Raw genomic sequence first — 22,371 nt, 5'->3', positions numbered from 1 at the left:
TGATACAAGAGCATTTATAGTTCATTGAACTACTAACAATACTTGCCTTTTGCAAACTTGGTAGGCACTAAGACCCAGGCAGAGCATTCTACAACAAAGGAAGTCCAGCATGTTGAGTTCTTTGGCGGAGGAATATACAACCCTATTAACATATTTTTCGGAGACAGACTATAGTATAAGAGCTGTTTGACATGGATATCGTGCCTCGAAGTAGGCTGATCTTTGCTGGGGGGGGGTTTCAAGCAGAGGCTGGGCAATTATCTGTGTAGGGTGGTCTAGCAGCGATTCCCAAAGTGGGCGCCACCGCCCCCTGGTGGGTGCTGCAGCGATCCAGGGGGGCAGTGATGGCCACAGGTAGAAACATTAATACATATATCTTTCTGTTTAATTGCTATTAAAATTTTAAAAAAATTAATTTCCAGGGGGCGCTAAGTAATATTTTTTCTGGAAAGGGGGCGGTAGGTCAAATAAGTTTGGGAACCACTGCTTGAGTTTCTGATCTGGCCCTTAGGGCTTCTTCCAGTGGTCTGAGTGTTTAGCTAAGGCTATTGGCAGAGACAGTAGAGTGGAGAATCTGCATTAGGGAATATGAGAATTCAGGGCACCATGCCACACAGGATTAGTGTCTAGAATGGGTCCCCAACTGTTTAAAGTCTGTGCGCCCGTTTGGAATTCTGACACTGGGTAGTGTGCGTCACCACGAAATGGCTACTGCAGCAGATGGAGCCAACCAGAAGAGCTTTAAAAATACAGCGGAAAAGAAATCGGAGAGAGAATAAAATAAACACTACAGTGGCAACCGTTGCTGAAGGGTACATTTTAATCTGCATGGCCAACCAGATCTCCAGTGGGCAGTCAGGAGTCCTTCACCTGGCCCCACCCACTTTCTAAAAACATTTGCCAGGCATTGTGGCACTCCTGGGCACCAGACTGGGGACCCCAGTCCAGGAAGTCTCCCCCTCCCCAACACACGCACTTGGGAAACAAGACAAAAAGCAAAAATAATTGGTGGAGTACTGATCCCCTTTTATTTGGATTGGTCTGAATTGCAAGAAGTTTGTACTGAAAACAAGAGTGTGAACAAAATGAGAAGGTTTCAAGATGCATGGGTTCAGGTCGCTTCCCCCGCCATCCACCCCCCACACCAAATTATCAACAGCTCTGTGCATAAGGATCGCTGAACATACCCAGAAGAAAAGCACAGGTTGGAAATTAGTTCTTCTTTTGAACAACACACAAAACCGCACACAGTTATTTTTGGGTATCACAATTCACAAGAGGCTTCGCTGCATGAAAACATGTCGCCCCCCCCCCCCCCCCAAAAAAAAAACCTTTTGGAATCTCTCAAGTTGGCTCCGAGTTGAGCCTCTAATAATTTAAAACGCTACTGTTTAACGACAAAAGGAGGAAGAAAATTGGGCTGGAGGAGAATAGGTAAAAAAGGGCAGCTTGCAAATAGACGGTGGCTTCTTGTGAACACAGCTCGTGGGTGCATTTAATGGATGTTTTGCTACAACCAACCCCAAAAAGCAGTTCCTTCGGGGGAGAAAAAAGAACACACTTGCCTGTTTCCCAAGGAAGTTAAGAGGTTCTATAATAACCCACCCCCTAAAAATCTGCTACCAAAACTGATGTTAAGTGACCACATCCAAGTGGAGGTTTAGAAGCATGGCTGGTTCATTTTAATTATCGGCAAGACTCCACCAGTAGCAGCCATTGCGTCACATATCAATGAAAACATGCAACTAACGCAGCTGGCTTTAGATGACGTGACAGATTTGGGCCAATGAGGGTTGGAGCCCTGGAAGGTTCTGTGCTTTTCTTAGCACTGCGAAGCCCCTTGAACGGCCTACTGCCCCCAAGCATCTAGAAGTTACTGATACCAGAGGACAAAACTGTGGACTTTTCCAGAGATGAAAGAAGTCACACACCACCTTTCTCACTAAAAACAGGCAATGCTTCTCTCTCATTTCTGCTACCCCCTCACCCCTAGCATGGCATCTTTAAAAGTTGACCACTAATTCTTTCCCCCTCACCCTTAAGAGTGATCCTACAGGTTCTCAGTTTAGATCCCCAAAGCCCACTCCTGTGCACCAGTGAAATCCAGCCCTCCCCACCCCCGCCCAAAAAAGCCTCCTGGGATAGGCATTGAGGAGGAACATTTGATAATCAAGAAGGATGTCTGTGTCAAGAGTCGTACCGGAACTGATCTGTATGTTGGCTTAAGATAGCAACGAGAAAAGGGAATAAACTATATTAAAAAGCAGTGTTTCCCATAAAACAACACACTGGAAAGGTAGAGGGGTATAGAATACCCTAAAAGAACTAGAGCTATAGTTTTTCTTATCAGAAGAAGTTGAAATACTCAGCCTTGCAGCTCAAGGGGTCTATTTTCTAACGGCTGTGTATGGAAGAGCAAAATTTGGTTTCAAAACAACAGACAATGTAAAAACAAACACTGGGGTGGGGAGGGGGCAAGAATTTGGGACGGGCAGCACATTTTCAGCAGTTTAGTGTGTTCAAGCAAGGAATGCTGGCTTTTCTTACAGGTGTGTGAGAGTGAGAGAGAGGGAAATTTCACCATTATGTACCCATGCAATATTATTTTCACAGTGTTGCTGAACAAAAATTACCGGATGGAAAAAATTTACAGCGTGGCAACGTCATTAAAAAGCTTTTTTTTTTTTTTTTACTCCAGAGACTAGTTAAAATTGGGAGGGGTCAGCTTTTTTAAAAAGTTATTTTCCACAAGATCTTGAACAACCACAGAAGGGGGGGGAAAAGCATGTGCGGAATTGGATGGAAAAATATATATCAGCACTGCCTGCAAACAGCAGTATCCGGGAGATGAGCCAAAGACGCCTGCTGCCCGGTGTGGCCAAGGACAGACATCCCACCTGGAACATCGGAGCATTACGCACATTCTTCCCTTCGCTTCAGTGACAACAGCGAAAGGCTGATGTTCTAGGTGGCTGGCGCCTTAAAAAGATTATGAACAACCTACACTTGAGAAAATGCTTAAAAAAAAATATAAAATGACCCCCAAAGGTTTATGCAATGATTTGAAACATAAGTACACCAGATACTCTAGCCAGGGAAGGGGGGGGGGGGGGAACCACTGCAGAAAATTACTCTATTTACAGAAGAATGATTTTTTAAAGACATTATGTTATGGTTCTCTTTACAAATAAGATGTCGCTCAGGAATAAGTCCTCTCTTTTTTAAAAAAAACCTCTTTACATATTTAATCTTCAGGATGCTGACTGTTCCAGGGGCAGGAAGAGATCTCCCGACGGGGCTGCTCCAGAACAGGTTTCCTGCCGCCTCTTCATCTTGCATATCCTTCCCGCTCGCTTTCAAAGTCTTTGGGCACGTCTCATTTTTTAAAAAAAATAATAATCACCAGCCTTTCGACCCTGCAAAGGACTCAAGCTTTTTCCAAAGGTCCCCCCTTTCCCCAAGGTCAGTCGTCGCTGTCCGAAAGAGTCTCATATTGCGCCGACAAGAGGGGTGCTGGCTCTCGTTCCCATATCCGGTTCGGTTGGTGAGATGCGGCCTGGCTGACGGATGGTGGGGCACAGGCCATTGAATTCGGAGGGGTGTTGCTCAGCATGCGCATGGTCAGGGGGTTGTACGGGAACTGGGTGGATCCTAAAGAATAAGAGAAGGGTTTTCTTTTGGTTAGAATTGCCCAGCCGTTGCAGGATACCCACTTTACGCACCGGTGGTACTGAGCTGCACAGGTAACGGCTCCTTTCCTTTGAGACTTTCTGGGATACTAGGTAGAGCTTGAAACATACCCAGGGAAGTCAGAAAACCATTTATGCTCTGCAATACTCTGTCCCACATAAAGGTGTTAGTACGATCAGCTGAAGAGCAACGGTTGAAAAAAAATTGTATGCTTCTGCATTAGAATATAGTCCAGAACGAATGTGAGAATTATCATTCATTTTTTAATGTGCTGTTTGTCAAAACCATTGTTTTGAGCATGGTACTGTGATACAAGAGCATTTACAGTTCATTGAACGAAATGCATTTTTACTTTCAAACAGACGGGGGGAGCCAAGGTAGGTAGGCACTGGGACCCAGGTGGAGCATTTTACAACAAAGAAGGTCCGGCATGTTTTGTTCTGCGGTTGAGGGATATGCAGTCCACTAACATCTTTATGTTGAACAGAGTGTATCATCAGTTTTTAACTTTTGTATGGCAGAAATTTACAACCAACAAGTTCCCCCCTCAATTAAAAAATTGAAATTAAAGTTCCCCCCTCAATTAAAAAACATGCTCCCTTTCTAACAACTTGAGCCTCTCACCTCCATCCCCAAAGCTAAAAACAACGGAAGGGAGGGAGGCAGGGAGGCCGGAAGGAAGGAAGGAAGGAAGGAAGGGAGGGAGGGAGGGAGGGAGGGATCTCTAAATACACCCTGGAGAAAAAATAACTGATGTAAAAATGGAAAATACAGCTACAGTCCCACATGACTGGCATTACTAGTTCAGCCCTTCATTCCCAACAGGTTTCCTGAAAAATCAGCACACAGGAGTGGGTAGAGTGCTGGAATGGATAAAGCCAGGTTCAACTCTCGCTCCGCCATGAAGCCCACTGGGTGACATCAAGCCAGCCACTCACACTCAGCCTAACGTATCTCTTAGGGGTGTTGTGAGGAAGAAGCTGAGAGAACCACACCTCTCAGCTTCTTGGGGGGCGGGGGGGCTAGACAAATGAATTTTTCTGAGGATTGTGCCCCATGTCACTTGATAGCGACAGGACGGGGCATGTGTTAATGCACGTGCCACTTGGTTTGTGTGCTTGGGAGGTTATATGGCTCACCTTTGATCACTGACACCGGCATCTGCACTGGAGGAACATTAGCTAGCTCAGAGGTGTCCAATTGTGGCGCTTCAGATGTTCATGGGCTACAATTCCCATCAGCCCCTGCTGGCATTGGGCATGCCAGCAGGGGCTGATGGGAGTTGTAGTCCATGAACATCTGCAGTGCCACAGTTGGACACCCCTGAGCCAGCTGTTCAATACCCAACTTGGGGAGGGGGATGCTCTGCAACTTGGGCCTCCAGTTCCATATTGCACCCCCACCCCTTGACACTGCTCACCTGTCGAGGAGGGCCTGTCTTCCCACGACCACACGGGGGTCTGCCTGTGATAGTCTCCCTCTGAATGCACCGACGAGACAGATGAAGGCCTCTCAGCTCCCAAATAGCCCTGACCGGGGACTGGCGACTTAGACTTCCGGCTCCCGGATTTGCCCATCAGCTTCTGCTTGCTGACTCCTCCTCCTCCTGGAAAGGGTAACTGAGTCAGAGTTGGGCAGCTCAGTCTGCAGACCCCGCTCTGCAGAGCCCCATGCGCAGCCGAGGGCGTGCTCGGAACTCCTGCTACATACGTGGCGCATGGTTTGTTTCGACGGAGAGATAAACAAATAAGTACTTAGGAATGTTTCACTGGACATCTCAAGGCTGGAGCAGAGTGCTCCTGAAATCGGCTCCCTCACAAGGGCTTGGCTTGCCCTTTTGGGCATCGGTGGTGGGCTGGGCTTGCAGGAGAGCCAGGGAAGCGAGCAAGGGGGGTCCTGGATGAGCCTGCCGGGGAAGCCTCTCTCTCCTACAGTAGGAGCTTGATGTACTAGTGGCAGGGGTGTAATGCCCATTGGGCAAGGTGGGCAGCTGCCCAGGGCACCACCTTATAGGGGGCATCAAAATGCAGGGTTCGTTTTTGGGTATTTTTAGTGGTTTTCCATTTTTGGCCTGCAGGGGGCGCAGTTTTTAGGCTAGAGGCACCAAAATTTTAGAGTATAAAAAAATGGTGCAAAAAAAAATTGGTTGTGGTGGAGTGGCCGCCCATTTTGGGGGGGGGGGGGTGGAATCCAACTCAGGTTTTGCCCAGGGCTACAGTTTGCCTTGTTACGCCCCTGACTGGTAGAACACCAAGCACAGGAGGTTTGCATCTCTGCAGCTGCTGGGTGAGGAGAAATGGCCATCTCTGCGGCTGTTGGGTGATGGCCACTAACCTGGATAGGCCAGATTTATGGGGCTTGGCCAGATTGATGGACGAGAAGTCGATCTATGGCTACCAATCTTGATCCTCCTTGATCGGAGATTGCAAATGCCTTAGCAGACCAGGTGCTCGGGAGCAGCAGCAGCAGCAGCAGGCCATTGCGTTCACATCCTGCACGTGAGCTCCCAAAGGCACCTGGTGGGCCACTGCGAGTAGCAGAGTGCTGGACTAGATGGGACTCTGGTCTGACCCAGCAGGCTCTTGCTTATGTTCTTATGAGGAAAAGGAACTGAGCAGCAGCAGTGGGTGAATAAGCGGGGCAGGCAGGCGAACAGTGGCGGGCAGACGAGCAGCGGTGACTGCAGGCGAAGGGGGCAGGTAATAGACATTTGGGACTATTTTAATCTGCGGAAGCACACTACATCCGCTGAAGCACAACTGACGGCACTTGGTTCTTTTTTTTTGAACAGAGTATAGTGCCAGGCCTTGTTGGCTGTTCAGGGGTTTTCTGGGGAGGGGATAGCGAGCAAGAGGGAGTAGGGATATATGTGCTTCTGAACACGCATGAAGCTGCCTCATCAGACCACCGGTCCATCAAGGTCAGCATTGCCTGCTCTGACCGGCAGCGTCTAAGGCAGAGATATTTCACATCTACTACTGCCTGGTGCTTTTTTACTTGGAGGAGCCGGGGGTTGAATCAGGGGATCTTCTGCATACGAAGCAGAGGATCTTCCACGGAGCCACAGACCCTCCCCTAAACGACCTCACGAAGCTGCCTTATAAAGATCCAAACCTTTGGCCCATAAGGGTCAGTATTCTCTACTCAGACTGGCAGTGGCTCTCCGGCTCGGTGGAACGTTTTGTCAAGTATGACCTGGGCCCTGCAGAATCTTACAGGGCCTGTAAGACAGCTGTTCCACCAGGCGTATGGTTGAGGGCAATACTGTGTCTTAAAGTCATCTGGCTTCTCATTCCCCTTCTTTTTTGCCTCCATGTTCTCGTTGTCCTTTCCCCCTTCTCTTTCCTTCCTATTCTGAAAGTACGAGTGATAGACTTAGGTGTGGGAATGGTATTTTACTAGGAATATTTATATCCCCCAGACTCGCAGGGGTCTGCAACCTGCGGCTCTCCAGATGTTCGTGGACTACAAACCCCATCGGTCCCTGCCAGCACGGCCAATTGGTCGTGCTGGCAGGGGCTGGTGGGAATTGTAGTCCACGAACATCTGGGGAGCCACAGGTCGCAGACCCCTGCCCCAGAGGGAATATATGGCACCAGAGACTATAATGCATGGTACTATTGTTGTAATACTGTTTTATGGACTACAAATATATGGCACCAGAGACTATAATGCATGGTACTATTGTTGTAATACTGTTTTATGGACTACAAATATATGGCACCAGAGACTATAATGCATGGTACTATTGTTGTAATACTGTTTTATGGACTACAAATATATGGCACCAGAGACTATAATGCATGGTACTATTGTTGTAATACTGTTTCATGGTAAGCTACTCTGAGCCTAAAAGTCAAATGAAATTGGGGGAGGTCTTTCCCATCACCTGTGACCTGAACCTTACTGGAGATATTGGGAACCTGCTGCCTTTGAAGCAGATGCTTTACCACTGAGCCACAGCCCCTCACAAAAAGCTACACAGAAATCAGAGCCCTCTGAGGAATGCTGTGGAGGCAGAGGCTGGAAGAAATCTCTGCAGTGGAAACGGAGGAGAACGTTTTCTTTTAGACGAGGGAGCAACAGTCAGAGGGGGTCAAGGTGTGTTCTTTTCAAATAAATAAGTACTTGGGAATGTCCCAATGAGCATATCAATGATTTTAAAATCTACCTTACAAGGAGAAGGGCATCATTAAGCCAGAGGTCAAGCACAGAAGCCCCAGTTTCAAACCCCCAGCATTTCCTGTTCAAGGTGTTGGGCTTGATCTGTCTGTTCTGGAGACCTCAGACAGAGGGCAGAGTGCTGAGTGAGACAACCCAAAGGCTCAGCGAAAGGCAGCTGTTGAGGTTCATCTCCCGCTGCTACTGGGAAGAGAGTGGGGGGACTGAAGGGGTGGGGCTTGGTCACCAAGTAAGTTCATGGCAGAGGTGTGATTTCAACTAGGGCAGGGGTCTGCAACCTGCGGCCCCTGGGGCTGATGGGAATTGTAGTCCATGAACATCTGGAGAGCCGCAGGTTGCAGACCCCTGAACTATGGGCTTCTTGGCACTCTCTCCACACTGCACCAGCTCTAGAACCACAAGAAAGGTCGCAGTTTGCGCAGGTCAAACCCAGGAGTGTTCAGAACGAAGAGATACTATCCCGCCCCACTTTTGCAACAGTACAGGTTAACTTACACCAATAGGAAAGAGGAAAGTACCAAGAGTCCCTGTTGGAAGGTGAAGACGGAGCATTTTCAGCGCTTGGGAGGGGTAGATTGGCATTGCCCTTTCCACTTAGAATGGAAATGTTCCTCCCCCCTGCCCTTATAGCCGTGGTGGCGAACCTTTGGCACTCCAAATTGGCCATGCTGGAAGGGGCTGATGGGAATTGTAGTCCATAACATCTGGAGTGCCAAAGGTTCGCCACCACTGCCTTATAGTGACTGAGAGAGAACCAGCAGACCAATACAAAGTCGTTGTTTGCTGTGGACCCCTTTCAGTCTGTTTTCAGGCTGACTCAAACCCGAGACCAGTAGTCATTAAGGTGGGATCTGCCCCATGGGGTTCCACAAGACGTAGTCCTATTCCCCTGCAGTTCAACCTCGATTAAAGCTCTCAGTTGAAATAATTTGTAGTGCTGGATTTGGAGATGCCAACATTCAACTCTGTGCGGACGTTGCCAGCTCGTATGTTGACATTCAGCTCCGTATTGCTCTAGCCAAGTCTTCTGACAATAAGTCTGACTGCTGTGGTTAAATGGCTAAGGACAAACAAACTGAATTCAAACATTATAGAAGTAATGCTAGTCATGAAGACTGCGTCCTTGAAGGACACTGGACTTCCTACTTTTGGTGGGCTTCAGTGGACCCTGGAAGACTTTGGCGAAGAGCCTAGAGGTTATACTGGATCCAGCTTTACTGCTACAAAAGAAAGTTAACAAAGCTGCAGAAAAATTGTCGAAGACTTTTATGGCCGGATTCAACTGGTTGTGGTGGGTTTTCCGGGCTGTGTGGCCGTGGTCTGGTAGATCTTGTTCCTAATGTTTTGCCTGCATCTGTGGCTGGCATCTTCAGAGGTGTATCACAGAGGGAACAAGATCTACCAGACCACAGCCACACAGCCCGGAAAATCCACAACAACCAACTGCAAAAAATATGTTTTTCGAATGTAGTTTAGCCCAGAAGATTGCCTTCTATGTTGGTTTGGCTGATCTGACCTTCTGGATGCATGCCACAGTAATACCATGATTAGACTAATGCAATGCGCTCTACATAGATCGGCAATCAACTGCTGTAATGCACTATACGTGGGTTGGCAGCTGTTGAATTTAACTCAGAAACTTGGTTCCGCACAGAATACTGTAGCTTGGTTATCATCAAGATTAGCTAGAGTATAAAGCTCTGCTCAGTTTGATCAAGGTGGCTCCAGGTCGATTCAGACTTCCAACCTTCCAAGGTCGGTAAAATGAGTGCCCAGCTTACTACGGGTAAAGCGTAGACAACTGGGGAAGGCCAGCAAACCGACCCGTAAACACAGTCTGCCTAGTAAACATTGTGATGTGACATCACCCCATGTCAGCAATTCTCAAGAAGAAGAAGAGTTTGGATTTATATCCCCCCTTTCTCTCCTATAGGAGACTCAAAGGGGCTTACAATCTCCTTTCCCTTCCTCCCTCACAACAAACACCCTGCGAGGTAGGTGGGGCTGAGAGAGCTCCAAAGAACTATGACTAGCCCAAGGTCACCCAGCTGGCATGCGTTGGAGTGCACAGGCTACTCTAGTTCCCCAGATAAGCCTCCACAGCTCAAGTGGCAGAGCGGGGAATCAAACCCGGTTCCTCCAGATTAAGAGTGCAACTGCTCTTAACCACTACACCACTGCTGCTCAAAGGCCTCAGACAGGCGAAGATCCTTTTTAAATGGAGCACAACCATTACACACATTCTGCAGTCGCTCCACAGCCCTGATTTAATTCAAGGGGCTGGCTATAACCCTACAGCATCCTTCACAGCCTTGGAGCCATGTGTTTCCAGGACTGCCTCTCCCCCTATACATTAACGGATTAATTCAGGAGAGCCTTTAATTCAAGCAACAAGGCTGCGGACTACACTACTGCATACATTACGTATTACAAGGGTCTGCAACCTGCGGCTCTCCAGATGTTCATGGACTTCAATTCCCATCAGCCCCTGCCAGCAGGGCCAATTGGAGCCCCTGCCAGCAGGGCCAATTGGGAATTGTAGTCCACGAACATCTGGAACGCCATAGGTTCGCCACCACTGCCCTATCGTCTACCTCGAGGTTCAGTGTCAAAGGCAGATTATAAAGATAAATAGAATGTCTCCGAGTCAGAACATGCTGGGATCAACGTTTAAGCGTTGCGCCCACCTTTACCTAAGCAAAACGAACCCACATCCTGGAAAAGCCACGCCACACCTTCTTACCTGGATTGGGGGATGGGTTAATATCTTCCCGCCGGGTTTCGCTGTTCGTGGGCAGTGCTGAACTAGAGCCGCCAGAGGCCAAGGCCATGGGCTGAGGGAGGACGATGTTGTGGTCCTCCCCTTTGTCCTCAAAGTTGCCCATCAGCGCCTTGCGGATGATATCCTCCAAGCCCAGGTTGCTGGCGGGATCTGCAAAGGAATGACCTCTAGCACTGACTGGACCTGGGAGGAGGAAGGAGACAGGTGGGGAGCGGGAGACAACATTTGCCCCAGGGCCGGGAGGAGGAAGTGGTTTGAAACAGGGACCAGGACAGGAAAGAAAGGAAAGAGGCAGGGGAGGGAGGGAGGAAGAGAGTGCCAAAAGGTGAGTACAGTTGATGCGGAGCTCTAAGCTTTAGCCAAACAAACTCTGAAAAGTCAGTCTCACATGCGAGTAACTGAACATTAGAGTGGGGCTCACTGTGCTGTAGGGGTCAGGCTTGTAACATGCATGGCGGAGGGATACCATTTCTCGGTTTTAAAAAAATACACGAGGGAGCAAAGAAAGTTAACACGTGCACACACGCAGCTGGGACAGGCACAGCTCCTGAAATGCCCGCAGTTCAAAGCCACTGAAATTCAGAGAGCCCTCTTGGCACTGCCGGCATTACAGACAAGCGTTTGGTTTTAAGGGCCACCTCCGCTGAGAAACTCTGGCCCCATATGTCCCACGTCGGTCTCTGCGCTCAGCAGAGGCCAATTTGCTGGTGATCCCCGCCCCCTCTATGATGCGGCTGGCCTCCACTAGCCTTCATGGCCCTGGCCCCTGCCTGGTGGAATGCTCTCCCTCCAGCTGTCCGGGCCCTGCGGGATCCTATCAAGTTCCGCAGGGCCTGCAAGACTTGAGTTATTCCGCTGGGCCTTTGGAGAGTCCAGCTGCTGATAAGGTGCCCGGAAACAACTAAGGCCCGCTGTTCCCTCCTGGAGGAGTTTTTAATAGTTGGATGCCATCTGTATTTTAATTGGTTTATAGTAATTGAACACTGCTTTTAATTTTATATATGTTTTATGTATCTACTTGTTCTGTTATTGTTGTAAACCGCCCTGAGCCCTCTGGGGGAGGGCGGTATAAAAGTGGAACAATCAATCAATCAATCAATCAATCAATCAATCAATCAATCAATCAATCAATCAATCAATCAATCAATCAATCAATCAATCAATTTGCCAAGGAGGCTTGGCTTGCTGCAGAGGATTCTGGGATGCATTCCAGGGCACACCTGACTGTGTGAGCAGAGCCGTGGCCAGGCTTCCAGGGATTCCTGGGTAAACAAAGAATTGTGCCCTGAAACATACCCTAGTCTCTGCTACAGTGCTGCAAGTTGGCCTGGGTCCGTCACTGCTGGAAGAAGGTTCCAGTGACCCGAGCCTTCCAGTGACCCGAGTTTGGTTCTCCTTCCGTTCAAGTAAAAAGCAAGTCGGATCACTTGGGAGCGATTCCCTCAGGGAGAAGATACTCCACTATCCCCCTAATTGGGAGATTTTGCACCTCCAAAGGCAGGGAGAGGAGACTGGTGAAAATTCTGTGTTGACAACTTTGTCAGTCTCACCTCTCTCTCTCTCTCTCTCTCTCTCTCTCTCTCTCTCTCTCTCTCTCTCTCTCTCTCTCACACACACACACACACACACACACACACACACACACCGTCCCTCCAACATGTTACTGTCACTTCTGAAACCATCTTCGGCCTTTGAGAAACTGTGGAGCCAGCTTGCGTGAGTAGCCCTATGTGAGGTTAGCAGGCGGGGTGAAATTGCAGTGCTTAGTTTGGCCCAGACTCTCTCCCGATCACAGAGAAGGGCTATGCCAAAATTAGAACATGCATCTGAGCTCAAAAAGGTCCAGCTGTCAGCAATTCCCCCCTTCCCAGCCCTGCTTCCTGCTGCCCCTTTTCACTGGAAAGAAATAGGACTGAATCTGGGGCCACCTTCTTCATGCAAAGCAGGGGCTCTGCTCCCCAGCCACAGCCCCTCCCCATAAAAAGATTCTGGGTCTGGAACATATGAAGCAGCCTCATATAGCAGGAAATACAGGCCCTGGTCTCTTCTAGCATTGAACTGTCTCCTCTGAATGGCAGCCGCTCTTCAGGCATGCAAACATCTTTCATGGGTGATTCTAGAACAGGGGTCTGCAACCTGCGGCTCTCCAGATGTTCATGGACTACAATTCCCATCAGCCCCTGCCAGCATGGCCAGTTGGGAATTGAAGTCCATGAACATCTGGAGAGCCGCAGGTTGCGGACCCCTGTTCTAGGGATTGGCACCCCACGTTCTCTCCCAGTGAGTCACAACCCATCCCAAAAACCAGCAAACAGCACCTATCAATCAGCTCTGGGAAACAGCACCCAGCTCCACATCTGGGAGAGATGAAATTGTCCCCAGTTGAGAGAGGAAGAAGAGGAGTTTGGCATTGGAGACCATTTATCATCAGTGTACGACCTATCCTCTGGGGTCTCACAGGACACAGTCCTATCCTTTATATTCTTCAATCTTTATGTAAACCTTTATGTAAACCTTGGGCCAAATATTTCATAGTTTTGGGGTTGAATTATACCCCGTTTTTCTCAGCCCTAAGGAATCTCAAAATAACTTATAAACTCCTTCTCTGCCAGGGAATATAGTTAATTGGTATACATCTTGTGAGCAGACAGATCAAAATGATCTAAATGACAGCTAATGTTTGAAGAAGCACCTGATGTAACTGTACAGGACCAGTTCAAACCAGATCACTAACCTTCACTGTGATAGGCTAACTGATGTATAAAAGCAGAGCCTGTACATGTATGCTGTGTCTAGGGAATTTTGGAGTTGCTGCGGAGCATGCTGTCCAGTCGTTTGCTGATTTGTGTCTACACTGTAAATATCTGCACCTAAGACAAAGTCTTCTTGGAAGTACTAGTCAAAGGTCATCAAGCAGGTTAAAAGTGCAGGAGTGGGGAAACAAGCTTGATTCACTAGATGAGAGTCTGCCACTCCTGCAGAGGAGTATGGAACCAAACCTGGTTCTCCAGATTAGAGTCTACCCCTCTTAACCACTAGCTCTCAGAGAAGGACAAAAAACCTAGCACTGACTGTCAAATGCAAGGCAGAAAAGCCTGGGTCTGAACCTTCCATGTACAGGGATGGGGGGGAGACAATCTTTATGGATTCCCCTCTCCCATTACAGCCTGTTTCTGGGATCAGAGCACCCAAGAACAGGCACATTGGGGAGGGGAGGCGCAGTGGGAGCCGGAAGCATGCAAGTGAATGTGGGGTGGAATTTCTGAAACCCACACCGTTTCATCCAGATGAAACATTTATTTTGATTTAACCTTACATAGGCTGTTATCTCCCTGATGTTTATTGGATTTATTAAGCTATATTGTTAAGTGTATTATTACAGCAATGTACTGACTTATGATTAAAGTCTTGGATATTATGAATTTGGTGGTATACAAGAATGTGCTGCAAACCTGCTGTTATTGTTCTCTGAAATTGTTTAGTTGGAAAGGTTAAGTTGCCATCTGTAATCGGGTTCTATTTTAGTTCTATGTAATTTATCAGTGTTATATTAGTATAATGTATCTGTTTCTTATGTTGTTAGCCGCCCTGAGCCCTTCGGGGATAGGGCGGGGTATAAATATAAAGTGAAGTGAAGTAAGATACAAGCCAACGTGTTTACCACGAGGCTCTAATGCTGAATCAGTCACCTCAACACTGATGACATAGTGATGCCTACATTTGGAGCTTTGTGGGGGCAAAGGATAGCTTTTCTTCACCCCCACAGCTCTTCTGACAGGCCTAACGAGAAAAATCCCAATCTTAAATGACGTAAGTTAGTTTCCTACTCCTCATCACTTCCCAAGGAAAACATGTCCTTTGAGCGTTCCACCTGTGAACACCCTTCCCCTCCGAAGCCTTTCTAAATTTGAAAACAGATTTATAATCAACTTCTAGGGGGAGCGTGCTGCTCAAAATGACCTCCAGGAACAATAAAAAACCTCACCTGGGGATGGTTACCTGAATGCTTACCTGAGGTAGTGACTGCTGGCAAGTTAAAGATTTCTGTCCCCGGCTGAGCAGCAGCTGTTCACAAAAGTGGAAAGATATACAAACACTTCATTTAGTTAACCAGATCATAGGACCCTCTCAGTGACAGAGCACAGCCATTTGAATTTAAACAACTCTCTCTCAGCTATTGCTGGGGGGGGGTCTATGGGAGAACAGGGGAATTAAACTTCATTGAAAAGTGGGGGGAAAGGCTGACTGTGTACACTCATGTCAGCTCATCTTAACAATTAATAAATCAATTATGGTCACAGGCCAGCATAGACCAGCATAAGATAGATAAGATACTCAGAATTGAAAGGATAAATATATTAAAACTATATATATGTGTGTGCGTGTGTGTATATTAAAAGAATCTATGGGCAAAAGAAAATTGGGAACACAAAGGTACGGGAACATAAAGAGGATGGGATAAGAGCTTAAATGTTACAAGGAAATAAGGCACATGGGAACAATAAAATTGGCGAAGAAAAGATTATAACTATTACATCACAGTACACTCTAACAAGACAACTTTAGTATTCATTCAGCCTGTTTTTAGCACAGACCATCCTAGAACATACTCATCTTAATAACGATTGCACTGGAATAAGTAGGATAAAAGGCTCTCAAAATTGTATCATGTTTATATTTTATAGAATATTAAGATCCATCCTGTGGTTGAGTGGTTTGTTACATGGTCTGTTATTTTTCTTTTACATGGTTTTCTATTCCGGTTTGTATATATACAGATAAGATTAAAATATTATTAAAAATGACTGCCCTGGGAATCACATGATTCACCTGGAGTCAAGTAACTGGCCAACAGTTTAAACTTTGAAGTTCCTAGTCCTCATGGCATGACTGACAATGGCCCCCTGCGAGATGCTTGCATAACCCACCCTTTATTTCAGGCGCGGCCCCGATCAGCTCCCCACTGCCAAGGTTCTTGGCACTGATGCGACCCACTTGCCAGGCAAGTCCTAACTTCCTGGCACATCCACAAGTGTCTGTGTGGACAAGTTTCTTCCTGGATACCCCTCACCATGGCTGTTGCACTGATCGCCCCACTCTGCAGGAGTTTTCTGAATGGGGTGCTGTGTGGTTTCCGGACTGTATGGCCGTGTTCTAGCAGGATTCTCTCCTGATGTTTTGCCTACATCTGTGGCTGGCATCTGTGGCTGGATCCTCTGAAGATGCCAGCCACAGATGCAGGTGAAACGCCAGGAGAGAATGCTGCTAGAACACGGCCACACAGCCCGGAAATCACACAGCACCCCAGTGATTCTGGCCGTGAAAGCCTTCAACAATACAATCATAATTTTGCTTTGTATGTTGTCTTGTAATTGTTTGTATCTATTATCTGTTGCTCACAAATCTGTTACTCACAACTATTTTCTTCACAATGTACTTGGATGTGCACTCCACCACTCTGCCTCTGAGATACAGCCTCATCCCCGGTGGAGGCTGACAGGCAAATCAGAGCAGTGACTCATGCAGAGACAGAGGGGATCTTTGCTTTACCTTGACTCTACCACACAAGTACTTCTCTTATGTCAAACTATTGGGCTCCAGCACACAGACTGGGAATTAGTTTTGCGAAGTCTACAAAAAAAGAACAAAAAAAAAGGAAAAAGGCAAAACCCCTCTTACCCATCTCAGAGTCGCCTCCACCACTGGAGTTCAACTTACGAAATATCTCCTGTTTCTTGGACTTCACCATCGGCGAGGTGCTCTCGAGCTTAGTGAAAAACGAAGGCAGGTAGCTCATGCTCCCTGGAGAACGAGAGTCCGTCCTGCAGAGGCCCAAGGAGGCACCCGAGGAAGACATTAACAACAAAAGCAAGGGCGGCAGCACCCCCCCCCCCCCCCCAACACTAATTTCATTATTTTTTAAAGTGTCTTACAACTTTGGTGCCTACTTCACAAAATAGGTACTCAACGTTATGCTCAAAAATACTTCAACGCACAAGCTACTTCAACGACACGATTTGAAGCAGCCCACGAGACAGACACAGATCCCGAAATCAACAACTTCAAAGTTACGAAACAATTGTAAGGGGGAAGGGAGAGCATCTGCCTGTCAGCAAAATATGAAGTTTAGAGGCTTGGTCTCTAAGGGGAGGGACTTCTTGAGGGACCAACCTTAAGACATCCTACAAAAAGATTCACTAGGACCAACTGCCTTGCCTGCTTTGCTCCTCCGCCCTCCAAAATGTACACTCCCCCCCCCCACTTGGTTGAAGAGAGTTAACATTTCATCTCATACATCAGTGATGGTGAACCTATGGCACGGGTGCCAGAGGTGGCACTCGGAGCCCTCTCTGTGGACACGCGCACACAGAGTTCATCATGTGGGGGGCGGAAAATCACACACCCCCACACACACACCTAGGCTGGCCTGGGCCACTGAGCCACTCGCAGGCTATGCGTGGTGCACTGGGCGGTGAGCAGGGAGGGACTTCGGCTGGCGGGCTCTGGTGCCTGCTGTGGCTTCTGTGGTGGCTGCTGCCTGTGGGTGCCAGGGTGGGGGGGGCGCAGAGGAGGCAGGGATGCTAGAGAGGCACAGAGTGGTGCGTTGGGATCTCTGCTGGAGGCTAGAGCAGGCTGACCCCTGCTCAAGCCGGTGGGGCGGAGGAAGAGGGAGCCAACTGGTTTTTTCTAAACTAAAACCTCAGCATTCAGGTTATATTGCTGGGTTGGCACTTTGCGATAAATAAGCGGGGTTTGGGTTGCAATTTGGGCACTAGGTCTCAAAAAGGTTCGCCCTCACTGTCATACATAGCTTCGGCATCACCTCCACTAAAATGTTGGTCTCTGATTACGAGGCAAGCTTTATGGCCAACATTTCGGCACTTCTTGTGGTCAGGGGATTTTGGACTACTTCAGCAAGAGCTTTTAGGATGGTCTGAAGCACCTCAAGAACATGGAAATGCTCTTCAAGCTTCCCAATTTGCAGGAGAAGGGAACAAATGCCTTCAAGTAGGCTTCCGTACAAAAAATTGCGTCCATTGAAGCAAATTCTGTCTCTCATTGGTAGTTGGGGCCACCTTTGCACCTCCCATTTCTTTAGTAAAACAAGATGTATTGGCTGTTGCAGCTTGAAGTATCATACAGATGTACGTCAGCCATTTGGAAGTCAGATGTTATCTCCCCGCTACCCCACTCCCAATTCTGGGCCACCTTGTTGCACCAAACACAAGTTTTGTGATGCTTTGAAGATGAATCGATCAAAGCAGACATTTCTGTGGGCTTCTTCTGCTTTGATACATCCATTTTTCTTTGAAGTCCTGCAACACTCCTTTTAAAGCTCTGAATCCCCTTACAAGGCATCCAGGTATTTGCCACTTCCAGAGATTTTTCTACCTGTCTGATAGCTTGGGAAGAATTTGTTGCAAATTTGGTAACTGGGTCACACACAAACAGCCTGGACAGCCTGGATAACGTCATGCAAATAAGAAAGTGAGCAAAGCTGCGGTGTGGTACCTCTGTTCCAAAGGCTCAGATCTTTGGGAGAGCAACAACAAGGTGTCTTGCTTCTCGTGCACAGCTGAGGCTTGGGGCGGTGAGATCGGCTCGTAAGGCTCTGAGGAAAGGTGGCTTCTCTCGGGGGACTTTCCAAGCCTGAAAGAATGCAACACAAGACAGGAGGGTTGGTATGATCTGTGGAGAAATGGCTCCCCCCCCCTCCCTTTTTCTTTTCTCCCCTCCTCCCATCAGGTATCATAGACTTGGGGGACTTGGAAATTCCAGAGAAACATCAGGAAATGCTGCCTGACCTAGGAGGAAATGATATCTTGACCCAGCCTGACCTGGTCAAAGGAGGGTGGGGTCTGGGATCTGATAAATGGCTGGGAAGAGAGGGCGGAGGTCTCTTTTCTCTTTCCTTCTGCTGGAGCACAGACCTCATGCCCGAGCTGTGGAAGGCAGCAGCCATTTTCTGGACCATGTGTTCAGCCAGGTAATGTGAGCTGTTTGCAAACTGCAACATTTTAAGCTTTAAGGATCTACCCGGCTTTCCATCTGGGGAAAGCAGGCACAAGGACTTTTCAGCTACAGGCGTGAGTTCAGAGAACAGTCTCTTAGGGGCAGAGTAAGATCCCTTAGCCAAGGTTGAGCGACTGGGATCTTGCCCATCTCTCTGGGACAAACGCTCTCTGCTTTTAACGATATGCCTGCCACGTTAGGGGACAGTGGTTAGACGGAACACTGGTTAGCGTGCAAGCTGACTCAGCTGCGCAGAAAACGTGCACAGAAAAACGGCAGAGAGGGAAGAAGTATACTGTTCCACACTCTCCACATATTCCTAGCTCAGTGATGGCGAACCTTTTCGAGACCGAGTGCCCAAATTGCAACCCAAAACCCACTTATTTATCTCAAAGTGCCAACAGGGCAATTTAACCTGAATACTGAGGTTTTAGTTTAGAAAAGACGGTTGGCTCCGAGGCTGTGTGTTACTCGGGAGTAAGTTTGGTGGTACTTGGCTTTGATTTGAAGCAACCGTGCAACTCTTTGAACAGGTAAATCACGACCCTAGGAGGGTTTACTCAGAAGCAAGCCCCATTGCCAGCAACCGAGCTTACTCCAAGGTAAAGGATCGAGCTTTAGTTCTTCGCATGAAAATCAGTGGAGTTTAACAGCGCTTAACAGGGTTACCTACACTGCTCCCGCAAAACTAGGTCTTAGGTTTAATGCTAATAATCAAGCCTAGCAGCCCAGGCCAACCTAGATGTGTGTGTGTGTGAGGGGCGATTTCCCCACACACACACACACGACGAACTCTGTTTGCGTGTGCCCACAGAGAGGGCTCTGAGTGCCACCTCTGGCACCCGTGCCATAGGTTCGCCACCACTGTCCTAGCTAGACTTAAGAAAAGCTCTTTGGTATGATTGTAATGGCTACCAGAGCAAGCATCACAAGGGTGGTCTCTTCAGGCCTTTCGGAAAGAAGCATCCAAGACAGCTGAAGTTAATAATCTGCATACTCTGAAATGGTTTCTGTTAGTGCCACTGTAACTAAGTTCCCAAGTTACTGTACCGTGACTAAATATGCTGTTATGAGATGCCTTAAGTGTACTCAAAGGAATGGAGTATACACAACACAAGGGAAGACAGAAAACAATCTCTGACCCAAGCGAGCAAGGGCAGGCTCCAGGCATGATGACTGGTGATGGTTTGTCATTACATGACTGAACCGGGCCAGGGGAGGGGGGGCTCCTTGGACTCACACACTCCCCCGCCCAGGGCTCAGTAATTCCACTTCAGCTTCACACTACAGGTTGCTGTCAATGCGCAAATCACAAATATTTGTCCCCCAACCAGGATTCAGCAAGACTCTGGAATCCTGATATTGGGGGTAGGGGTGCGATCAGGGGGGAGCACCAGCAGCAAACTAGAGCCTGCACTTTGAATGTGAAGACAGACTTTGGTTCGCTACAAAACAGAACACTGTTCATTATTGGGGGAGGGCGGAATGCATATAGCCTAAGGATTCCCCAGGCTCATTCATATGTCACCAGTGAGAGAGGGAAAGAGAGAACCAGTGTGGCGTAGTGGTTACTAGCACAGAACTCTAATCTGGAGAACCAGGTTCAATCCCCCAGGCCTCCACTTGAATCCTGCTGCGTAACCTTGGGCAGTCACAGTTCTCTCCAAACTCTCTTAGCTCACATGGAGGCAGATGGCGGCAAACTACCGCCAAAAGTCTCTAGCCTTGCCATGTCTGATGGCACACACACAAGAGGAGGAAAAAGGGCATAAATCCACTCCACCTTCCCCTGCTTTTGTCAGAGAGGTTTTCTGGAGACACTCGGGCCCCAGACCGTTGGTGGGGGCCAGGCTGCATCTGCACTTCAGGGCTGTAGCGGTTAGAAGTCTTCACCCGGCTTGATGTGGTGACACTGGTGGGAGCAGAGGTTTGGAATGTGCTAGTGGGAGGCTGGAGAGACGGCTGAGTAGAAGCTTGGCTTCGAGCAAAATCCTGCGTAATGATTTGCTGGAGAGAGAACAGAAACAACGGTAACACAGCCCTGTGAGATATTCATCCTCCATCACTCAAAATCCAGCTAAGAATCAAAGACCCAAACTGGTACCCAACAGAGAAATGGATGAGGGTTTTCAGTGCCCAAAGTATTCAGTGGCCACGCTTGACTTCTCCACTACATTAATAGTGCAGTTCTAAGGAGAATGGCTCCAATCTAACCCTATTAATTTCAAAAGGCTTAGAGTGCAGTAATTCAGCACAGGTTTGCTCTGTAAATTCCTCCTCCGCCCCACATACACTCTTTAGCATGACAAATGCAAAAGTGCCCAAATCAAAAGGCAAAACATTGAGCCGAGATTTCGAGTTCTCTGTTGAGCAGAATTCAGTTTCTGGGCAGCAATCAAAGCTTGTATCTGGGCAGTTTGTAATTTAAATTGCTTCCCATTAATCTATGAGACAGGTTTTTCTTATCCCTTTGCTTAAGTGCCTTCAGAGAAAGACCAAGGCTATTTATTTATTTATTTATTTTATTAAACTTATAGGCCGCCTATCCCCGAAGGACCTTCTCTGCAGCTGGGGGCCAGCACTTACACAGATATGATCGGCCAGAGTGATCAGGCGGTGGGTTCGTGGCACAGGTCCCATTCCTTCGGCCTGGGAGGAAGGGGGTGTCTGTGGCGATGGTGAATCTTGCTGCGGCCTGTAAGGGTGAACTGGCCCCTCGTACTGACGGTTGCAGTCTCCTGGAGAACAGATGGGGAAAGGAAAGAAACGACTGTTTCGCAGAACTGCTTTGCTGAATCAGGCAAAGGCGGCTTCCTTTTCCCAACAGTGGACAAACAGAACCTGCAGTTTTGTTACTGAGAACGAACGTTCAAGGGCAGCATTTGATGAGCCAACCTTATATCCAGTGGAAGGTCCTGCCAACTTTCCTTAGCATCTGCAACTAAGGCACTTTTGCATATACAGAATAATTCACTTTCAATCCACTTTCAATGCACTTTGCAGCTGGATTTTACTGTGCGAAATAGCGCAATCCACTTGCAAACAATTGTGAAAGTGCATTGAAAGTGGACTCAATTTGAATTATTCTGCAGGTGCAAAGGTGCCCAGAGACACTCCTGATACTGCTCTGAACAAGCAAACTTCACCTACCCAGCAGGGGTAAGTTTACTAGTGATGCACAGTGTCGTTTACTGGATGCCCTTTAACATTCTGCAAGAGCCCCATGGCCCAGAGTGGCAAGACGCAGTACTGCAGTCAAACCTCTGCTCACAATTTGAGTTCGATCCCGCTAGAAGTCAGCTTCAGGTAGCCGGCTCACGGTTCACTCAGCCTTCCATCTTTCCGAAGTCAGTAAAATGAGTACCCAGCTTGCTGGTGGTAAAGTGACTGGGGAAGGCAGTGGCAAACCACTCTGTAAACACAGTCTGCCTAGTAAACGTCGAGGTGTGATGTCACTCCATGGGTCAGTAATAGCCCAGTGCTTGCGCTGGCTTAAAAAAAGTCTTAGACTGGCTTTACAAACATCAAGGAGAAATCAAAATACTAGGGCATGGGCTGTAACATTTAAGTTTTGGCTGCGTCTACGCTTCTGCACAGATCCAAAAAGTTTATCTTTGCTAAAAATGAGGGAGCTTCTGCTTTCGAAGTGGTGGCTCCATATTGGAAAAAAAATCTTCTCCTTGGGTTTCTCACGGGAGTCCCTT

General features: G+C 47.9%; 1 protein-coding gene across 1 annotated transcript in view; it reads right to left on the bottom strand.

Moving 5' to 3' along the window:
* Positions 1 to 1,002: 1,002 nt before the first annotated feature.
* Positions 1,003 to 22,371, bottom strand: part of NCOR1 (nuclear receptor corepressor 1) — a 154,224-nt gene continuing 132,855 nt past the window's right edge. The window contains 8 exon segments of the mRNA XM_048518672.1: positions 1,003 to 3,651; positions 5,111 to 5,296; positions 10,616 to 10,837; positions 14,666 to 14,719; positions 16,334 to 16,476; positions 18,167 to 18,304; positions 20,451 to 20,674; positions 21,254 to 21,405. Coding sequence (XP_048374629.1) covers positions 3,464 to 3,651; positions 5,111 to 5,296; positions 10,616 to 10,837; positions 14,666 to 14,719; positions 16,334 to 16,476; positions 18,167 to 18,304; positions 20,451 to 20,674; positions 21,254 to 21,405 — 1,307 coding nt within the window. The 3' untranslated portion in view covers positions 1,003 to 3,463.

This window comes from Sphaerodactylus townsendi, linkage group LG16 (assembly GCF_021028975.2).
Source record: "Sphaerodactylus townsendi isolate TG3544 linkage group LG16, MPM_Stown_v2.3, whole genome shotgun sequence".
NCBI lineage: Eukaryota > Metazoa > Chordata > Lepidosauria > Squamata > Sphaerodactylidae > Sphaerodactylus > Sphaerodactylus townsendi.
Note: the sequence above shows the minus strand (reverse complement) of the source record. Positions and strands in the feature narration are given on the sequence as shown.